Consider the following 9912-nt stretch of genomic DNA (forward strand, 5'->3'; position numbering starts at 1 on the left):
ACAACAAACCTAAACCAAAACATACATCAGAGAAACAATACAGAGATAAACTCAAGTATTAGATAACTTCTGTGTTGCCTCATTTATTTGTGATAAACATATATACAAGTGTACTACTGTTGTTGTGTGTAGCTGAACTTAACTTGTTCATAGGTTTGGCTTAACTACTCCAATCAATACTCAAGCTTTATTCTTTTATTCTTTTACTTGTTTCAATATTTTGACTGCCGCCTGCTGGAGCACTGCTTTAAAGGAGTTTAGTCAAAGAAATCGACCCCAGAACTTATTCTTTGTAAGCGTGGTACTTATTCTGTGGGTCTTTTTTTTCCAAACTGTTAAGTTATGAGGACATAAACACACCAGCATCAGTTATCAAGAGATTGTAGGGGGACTAACACAGATTCTCACACATAAATACACACATATACATATATACATACATACACACACACACACACATATATATGTATGTATGTATGTATGTATGTGTGTGTGTGTGTGTGTGTGTGTGTATGTATGTGTGTGTGTGTGTGTGAATCGTCTAAGAGACCATAAGTCAGGGAAAAGGTGCACTTGTATATCTGTCAGTTGAGTGGGTATATTATCCAAAATGTATAGTATTAAATATCCATCATGGCTGATCTCACCAATTGGTTTCATGTAAAGAATACAATGGAGTGTTAGGTAACAATCCGATTATATAACTTTACGCTCATCAGAGTTGGCCGATATGGAAGGGAATCTGGTTACTGCTCTCTACTGTTAGAGGTGGATTAACACATTCGGTCAATGGCTGCTGTGAAAAAGATCATCATGAAAAAGGGCCAGGGGAGGAAGTACATTCTACTGTACCTGCGCACCCCACCATAACTGCAACCACAGGTCCCCCTGCCTACAGCTTATGCAGACAACCTTCCACCAATGCCCTTGAGCACAGCAAAAAGAGTTTGACCAAAGCACATACCAATGCACCCATGTACACACATGCATACCCCAACACATATCCCTTCACACAGATTGTACCCCCACATAACACCTCTCCCCTGCATGCTGACACAAACCACCTCCATGACTTTATTTTTACAAAAAAGAAAACGGACCAACGAACACAGCTATATGTATCTGAAACCCTGGATTATACATATGACACTGTTACACCTACCATACCCCTCATCCACATTAATAATACACGCTTTCCCCACTTCATGGTAACTCTTACCGGCAGGGAGATAACTCCTAACCTAAACCCCTGGCCCATTTTCGTTTTATCACCTCTTCCACAGTAGCCACTGACCAGTTGTGCTAATCCACCTCCGACAATAGAAGGCAGTCATCATATTCCCTCCCCAGTTTCTGTCTACCAAATCCACTCACAAGGCTGTGGTCAGCTCAAGGCTATAGTAGAAGACACTTGCCCATGGTACCATGCATTGGGACTGAACCTGGAACCATGTGATTAGGAAGCAAGTTTTTTTACCTCACAGTCTGTCCCCTCTGAAAATGGCACTCACTGTTGCTGTTAGAACAAATTCATCATCATCATTTTCATAACCACCACCACCACCACCACCATCATCGTTGTAAGGTAGTTTCTACATGGCCACTTATATAGCTAGTAATAACTGTCAAATCTCACTCTCCCTCAAATCAGAAACTACTGTTTTGAGAAAAAGAAAAAAAACAAAGGAATGACACACTGAATAATGTTGTATTAGATATGATATACTGGGCTAAGAAAAAAAAAAGTTATATTGTCATATATGGAATGTTGTTGATCAGATGTCTACTCAATCAGATCTGACCTGGTTCTAAACAACAACAGCAGCAACATCATACAGCTTAACATTATACTCAACATCATTACTTAGAATAGGAAAATGGTTCTTGTTCAGAATTTCCAAACTAATTAAATTTGTGTGAAAGTGGCTGGTTATTCCACTGACACATGTACCTATAATGTAATTCTCAGGCAAAATCCATGTGACAAGGCTGTCACTTTTGAATTACAGGTATAATCTACGAATGGGCTTCTGTACAGATTCCATTTTCTCAATCTCACTCAAAAGGTAAGCCAAAAACACAAACCTCAAAAGGAATAAACAAAGGGCCTAGATTTACTAGAAATAGCAGCTAAATTTTCCTGAACTCACACCTTAATATGTTAAATGAGGACATTCTAGATCATTGTTATTGTCCAGTTGGGCAGCTCAACCGGACATATAAGCCATATTGGTCTTTCAATAGTTGAATGACTTATCTGTATGTGTCATGACCAGAAAATGATAACAGTTTGTTGACTGAACTGGTTGACCCAGGCCATTGACAGTTTGTTGACAGTTCATCCACTCAGCACCTAATGATATTCACCATTGCTTCAATAAGTTCATCTGACAAAATAGTTCTCACCCATCATGCTGCATCTCATAATTTCAACACTGCATTATGGATGAGGACGGCTGCATCAAGAAGTCCTGATCTCTAATTGTGAAAGACATGGGATGAAGTGATGAGAAAGGAGCTTCAGACATTGAGCCTCACAAAGGGAGTGACAAGGGACTGAGATTTATGGTGGTTTGCTGTGCTTCAGAAGATACACCAAGCTAAGTAAAATCATGGTTGTCCTTGAATACAGGCAGGTCACTTACAACATTCTTCAGCTCAGTGATCCTAAACTTGTGGGCTAGTGGGTCTGGCTCAACATTAAAAGCACCCATTGCCAGTGCCACATAAAAGCATCTGTGCTGGTGCTGTGTTAAAGCACAACTCTGTGAAGTGGTTGGTGTTAAGAAGGGCATCCAGCTGAAGAAACCATGCCAAAATAGATGTGGAGCCCAGGCAGCTTTTCGTCTGGCCCGCTCCTGTCAAACTGTCCAACCCATGCCAGCATGGAGAATGAATGTTAAATGTTGATGAGTACTCGGCTTTGTTAAGGATCCACCTGTGATTTGGTCTAGGGTTGGTCATTCCCATATTCATAGTTGACCTCTATTTACATGCTAGTTAACTCATACTGGAACTCTGAAAGGTGCTACTACTCTGGGTCAGAGTAGATCCGGGAACAATAGTGGCTAAGGGGTGGTTCCCCACTCCTCAAAACCCTGGAGCTTTCAAACCAAGGCTCCACCACCAGGTGCAGTTTACAGTCATACAAAAACAGAAACCTCACCTTATTGTGTGATGGTGTTGATGATGATGATGATGGAAAGTGACTCATATGGGTCATAAGAGATCAATAAAGAGTGTAGGATACTACAAGTACAGTATTGTAAGGATACACTGGAAAGCATAGTCCTACATGCTCTTAAAAAAAGATAAGATAGCTACAGTTGGAATGCCTGGTCAATCAGGTCTGATTTGGAATAAAATAACAACAAACCATAAAAAGTGAAGTTAGTGAATTGGGAAGCGAAAAAAAAATCCTTTGACCGTTATTTTTTATTGGCTGAATGGATTCCTTTGAGAGAGATTTTGCTAAATGAATTTATCCAACAGTTCAATAGTATTTATCTGCGTGCAACCCCTACTTCCTGTTTTGCTTAACCAATGGGAAGAGATAAAGAGTTTAGACCTGATAAAGTAATATTTTTCCATTCTGTTTCACTAAGGCTGATGCAATCCAGAACACAATTAGTGAATAGTTTAGTTGGCAGTTAATACTGTACTTGTAGTATCCTACACACTTTATTGATCTCTTATGACCCATATGAGTCACTTTCCATCATCATCATCATCAACACCATCACCACCACTGCCACTTCCACCACCAACACCACCATCCTTATCATCATCACCACCACCATGATGACAATGACCACACCCACCACTTCCATCAAAACCACTGCTGCCACCACCACTACCGTCACCACTGCTGCCACCACCAGTATCATTATCATCATTATGACCATGCCAACAACATACGTGACAATCGGCACCTGCACCACCCTCACCACCATCATCATTGTGGTGTTCGTAATAATCATCATCACCATTTTTGTGCTTCTCTTTTCTCTTCTTTTTTACCCCCTCCAGGTGTGAGTTGACTGCCATAACAGTATGGTGAAAAAACCATCCCATGCAAAATAAGGAGCCTTCACTCAGCTTGTGAGAAATAGAGAAAGAGCAGCTAAATCTCAGCTCATATTACACCTTACTGTCTTGAAAAATAAAAACTAAATAAATAGTGAGTGGATTTGTTAGACGGAAACTGAAAGAAACCTGTTGTGCACATGTGTGTGTGTGTGTGTGTGTTTGTCCTGCAACCAACTGCTGTTGGTGTGTTTACACCTCTGTAACTTAGTGGCTCAGCAAATGAGACCAATAGAATAAGTATCGGGCTTAAAAAGAAAAAATAATAACTAGGATTGATTTATTTGACTAAAAGTTCTTCAAGACAGTGCTCCAGCATGGCTGCAGTCTAGTAACTGAAACAATTAAAGATAAGTTGAGATGGTCATGGCGAGTTCTGAAAGTATTACAGTTTGCTTGATCAAATGAGAAAGATTTGTTCTACAATGTAGAATGCGTGCAAACGTTGTTGTATTGATAAGTAGTTTACTTTGCAACTATATGGTTTTGGGTTCAGACCTTGAGCAAGTGTCATAACCAAAGACTTGTGAATAAGTGGATTTGTTGATAGAAGCTGAAAAGAAACCAAATGCACACACATATATAGATTGATAGATAGATATAAACACACAATCATAGCATATGTACATGTAAGCATGTGTATGTGTGTATTTTTATTTGCATATACACAGCAACCCCAACTGCTAACCAAGAACTATGAAATAACTTTTTTCAGCTTATGAAAATTGAATATGGGAAAAATTTACAACCTTCTATGTCAGTAAATCACCATTGTTCCTGAAAGTTGTTTTATATACCTTCTATGGACTGCTTGAAGCTTACTGGCTTCCTACATCTTGATCTTTGGATCTTACCATTACATAGTACTATATATATATACCTTTTACATATTTCAGTCATTTGATTGCAGCCATGCTGGAGCACTGCCCTTAATCAAAGAAATCAACCTCAGGACTTATTCTTTGTAAGCCTAGTACTTATTTTATCAGTCTCTTTTGCCAAACCACTGAGTTTTGGGGACATAAACACACCAACATTGGTTGTCAAGCAATGCTTGGGGGACAAACAGAGACACACACACATAAATATACATACATATATATATGTATACACACGAGCTTCTTTCAGTTTCCATCTACCAAATCCACTCACAAGGCTTTGGTTGGCCCAAGGTTATAGTAGAAGATATATGCCCAAGGTGCCATGCAGTGGGACTGAACCCGGAACCATGTGACTGGGAAGCAAGCTTCTTACCATACAGCCATGTCTGCATCTAAAAAGATCATATGCATTGGCTGGGAATTGAACTTGGGCTGTTCGCATAGCAGATGAGCATTTTACCATTGAACCACTGATGCTTATATGTAGTTGAGGGGCAGCTGTCAACATTCTCTATCATAAAGGATTTTTAACTCAATATTTACATAGTAATATTTATAGCTTTATATGTGCTTCAAGATCCAATTCCAAAAAGGAATTATATATATATATTAGAAATATTGAATTTCTAAATGTCTCAGAGAGACATAAGCAGTGGTGGAGCGATATAGTGGTCGTATACCGTCTACTCAATGTGACAGTCCCGTAAGGGAATTACACCACTGCCATTTAGCCCTAGGAAACATTGACGTCTCCTGTTGATGTTTCCTAGGGCTAAAACTGTCACATTGAGTTGACGGTATACGACCAATATATATATATATATTATATATATAGGTATAGGAATGGCTGTGTGGTAAGTAGCTTGCTTACGAACCACATGGTTCCGGGTTCAGTCCTACTGCATAGCACCTTGGGCAAGTGTCTTCTACTATAGCCTTGGGCTGACCAAACCCTTATGAGTGGATTTGGTAGAGGGAAACTGAAAGAAGCTTGTTGTATGTATGTATATGTTTGTTCCCCCCCCAACATCGCTTGACAACCGATGTTGGTGTGTTTACATCCCCGTAACTTAGCAGTTTGACAAAAGAGACCGATAGAATAAGTACAAGGCTTACAAAGAATAAGTCCTGGGGTCGATTTGCTCAACTAAAGGCAGTGCTCCAGCATGACCACAGTCAAATAACTGAAACAAGTAAAAGAGTATATTAGGAACTTTTTGCATACACTGATCAGGTATACTACAATTCATCAGGAAAGGAAAAAAGAGGGTACAGAAAACAGCAATAAGCTACATACAGTGCATATATAGTACACAGAATGAAACATAAGAAAGCAGAAAACTAGGCCCAACAAATTGATTTCAGGTTCAGTGACACAACAACAACAATTGTTTTCTTTCTTATTGGCAACATAAAGGAACTTCAATTACAGCTGATTCTCATGCTTAACAACGTAAGCATATCATACACACACACACAAACATATATGATGAGCTTCTTTCAGTTTCATCATCATCATCATCATTTAACGTCCGCTTTCCATGCTGGCATGGGTTGGACGGTTCAACTGGGGTCTGGGAAGCCAGAAGGCTGCACCAGGCCCAGTCTGATCTGGCAGTGTTTCTACAGCTGGATGCCCTTTTACCAAATCTATTCATAATGTTCTGGTCAACCTGGGACTACAGTACAAAAAAACACTTGCCCAAGATGGCCATGTTGTGGCATTGAACTTGAAACCATGTGGCTGGGAAGCAAACTTCTTAACCACACAGCCATGGTTGCCCAAAGAACAAAAATACCCAAAGTTTATTGTTTACAACAGTGCTTCTCAAACTATTTGAACAGCTGTCCTCCCACTTTTTTCACTAATACTTTTTTAGTCCCCACTCTGCATCTTGCAACAATTTAGAAGATCCAAATACATCACAGATACATAAGCATACATTTGCATACAAACCAGGACGTTACCTAACGTTACAGGTGCAGTGGATGTCTTTATTGCATGTAGAAAATACGTATAAATTTTGACAATGTCTTTAAAATTATATTTTCGTTCATTGTTTACAGTTTATATGCTCAAGTAGTATACATCCAGCTTTGTTTATTTACTTAAATACTTTTCGAAGCTTATTTTTATGGCTGATGTAGTCATTATTTTATTGTGGCTAAGAATCAGTTTTTAGTTAAATACATGACAAAATCTAAAAAAAAAAAAAATGAAAAAAGGCTGTACAGCTGCATCTATCACCTTCCATTTCCCCCCTTTGTTTCCAGTACATTTCTTCTGCCAATTCCCCATCCCTATTAATCCAGTCATTTAATAATATTCACGGGAAATCGAAGAGCAAAACAAAAATTCACAATCAAAAGAAGCGATTAGACACTGTTGGTATTTCGTACTTCCGAATTCGCTATCGTTTTGTTTTCGCGTGCTGTGCCATGTGACTCGGATGTTTAGCAGAAGCCAAGAGAGAGAGCAGCTCGGCAAAAACTGTGCAGAGAAGGCTGTGGGTGCTTGCTTGTTTTTGCTGTTAAAACTTTTGGACGACACATACAAGTAATTTTTCAAAATCCCAATGAGTAAAAAGCTTATTTTTAATTTATAAATATTTAAAAATAAACCAATATATACATATGTGTATATGAATATTATATGTTTGAAATTTAATGCAGAGACATTTATTATAAACAAAATTGTGCGATAGTTAAGCCTTCTTGCACAGAACAGTTGCATACAACCTGAAAATGTCCGGAGACAACAAAAGCACCATGTATGCTCACAAGAACAGGGATATTCCTGCAAAAAGGATTCTAATAAACGACCCGACTCAAATGCCTATGGACTATAGTACAACCCCTGGGGGTTCAATTTTCTCCACCACTCCTGGAGGTAAGAACGAATTGCATGTGTATATTTTGCAATGTATTATTATAATCTATCTTCATCCATCTCTCCGTTAAATAAATTCGATGCATTATGCAATATCCATTGAATGTTGTTTATTTACATGATTTACATGAGGCGAGTCCCCCCCCCCCGTGCGCCTTGCTCCGTCTTCCAAAATGGCGGCTATCCATGTCGAGCACGTGATTGTGTTTCGGGGGGACTTCTGTTGTGCGAATTGAGAAGAAAAGCGGAAATCTTAATTATCCTTAATTTCATTTCTCATGTGAAAATGTTCATCGCGATCGTTTTTCCCGCCCCGTCCTGCGATCTATACACATTAGTAAATCCGATAATTAAACCCATGCTTTAATCTACCCTAATTACTTCTCGTAACATTTTAAGACTTGCTGAACAATATGGTCCTATAGAAGTTTGTGCAAGCAAGAAGTTGAAATTTTGTAACACCAGATTTTATACATTAAAAACTTCGAAATGTAATATTTTATGTAAATACGATTGTGTTTCTTTTTCTCTTTTATATATATTATGAAATTGAAATAACATATGCAAGGGAAGCTCCATGTGGTTATGTTAGCGAGGATTACATCTAGTGTTTCTAAAATATTTCAACACATTCTGGACCCTCGTTGCTTCTGATTTCATTCCCACTGAAAAGATGGCACTATTTATTACTTAATAAATCTGATGTTTATTAATTGTTCACTGATTATGTTTTTAATTTTAGAGTTTTATCTTCAATGTGTTTAAATACTGGATTGCACGTGTTTTATGAATAAGATAATTATATGAATAGTCACTGTTTTAATTCAGTTAGGGGGTTGTTAAAGAATAAGTGAATTAGTAATATACAAAAACGAAATATACAAACAACAGTGCAGAGAAAGTACCCTTTCGACCGAAATGAGATTTTCTTCTGAAAAGATCAACATTCAAATGGACACGTATCTATGTTTTTAGTTCTCGTAGTTTAAAAAAGAAAAAAAAATAGTGTAACTTTTATTGAATAAGATGTTTGTTTAGAGACGAAAGATTGCCTTATGTTGCATTATCTCCTCATATTTTGAAAGTTCTTAGTAACTTTAGACAAGACCTGGCTAAAATAAACACTCGTACATCACCAAAAACACTGATATTAGGTAGATTTAATGGACTCCGATATAACTGGGAATTTAAACAGCAAAAAAATCCGTTTCTCCAGCAATATTTGAAAACCTTGGGTTTATACTATGTCCGACACTAACATTTAATTTTTACACGCACCATGTGTGGTGATGGGAGGTTGTTGACAATTTTCTTTTTCAGTTATTGTAAACAAGATCTACTTTCAGATGCACTTTTAAACAACTGGGTCGTCATTCTTTAGGCTAAAACAAACACCTATACTATTATTATTATTTACGATTTTTGTTCTTTCGATTCCGAGTTCATATCCCCACTGAAGTCAACTTCGCCTTTTACCCTCCAGGGGTCGATAAAATAAGGCACTATTGAAGAACTTGGATCGATTAAAGCGACTAAATTCTATCACCAAGTTTGTGGCCGTGCTCCTATTTTAGAAATATTTTTTACTTGCTTAGTATGTAATTTTCATTTGATAAGGTAACTATCTCCTGTATTTTTTCTCCTCTTCCTCTCTCTGCGATCGTGAAAGAAATCTTGTTAGGAATGCATCTTCATCTTGGTGTGCAACTGTCGCTGTAACAATTCAGTATCTCGTGGGTGAGGGAGCTTATCGTCACCGGGACGGGCTTGTAAAGATTGAAAAGGGGGTCTTTAAACGTTTAATATTTGTCCCAGGTCTGAAGGAAGTTTCGCTAATATTTCTTTTGGGTGGAGTTTGCTGTTTAGAACCAGTGACTAAGTTGGTTGGATCCACATCCTTTGGTTAATTCCTCCGTAAAATTACAGAGTAACTTCTGTAATTTTACCATTCCCCCCCCCCCACCTTGTTATCCTCATGAGATTTAAGCCTCGAAACTCCCGTCCCGCTTGTTTTTATTACACTATCTAGGACTATATTATGTAATGTATATATTT

The 9912-nt window shown here is 38.1% G+C and overlaps 1 protein-coding gene and 1 long non-coding RNA gene across 2 annotated transcripts in view; both read left to right on the forward strand.

Annotated features, from left to right (window-relative positions):
* The first annotated feature begins 606 nt into the window (after window positions 1-606).
* Window positions 607-5171, forward strand: LOC118764322. The gene is made up of 3 exons (XR_005000136.1): window positions 607-745; window positions 1327-1329; window positions 5158-5171. It is a non-coding gene; the product is annotated as an uncharacterized LOC118764322 (long non-coding RNA).
* Window positions 5172-7382: 2211 nt separating this feature from the next.
* LOC115214159 (eukaryotic translation initiation factor 4E-binding protein 3) overlaps window positions 7383-9912 on the forward strand; it is a 34387-nt gene continuing 31857 nt past the window's right edge. The window contains exon 1 of the mRNA XM_029783235.2: window positions 7383-7857. Coding sequence (XP_029639095.1) covers window positions 7713-7857 — 145 coding nt within the window. The 5' untranslated portion in view covers window positions 7383-7712. The remainder of the gene's footprint in view (window positions 7858-9912) is intronic.

Source organism: Octopus sinensis, linkage group LG7, assembly GCF_006345805.1.
Source record: "Octopus sinensis linkage group LG7, ASM634580v1, whole genome shotgun sequence".
In the NCBI taxonomy this organism is placed as follows: Eukaryota; Metazoa; Mollusca; class Cephalopoda; order Octopoda; family Octopodidae; genus Octopus; species Octopus sinensis.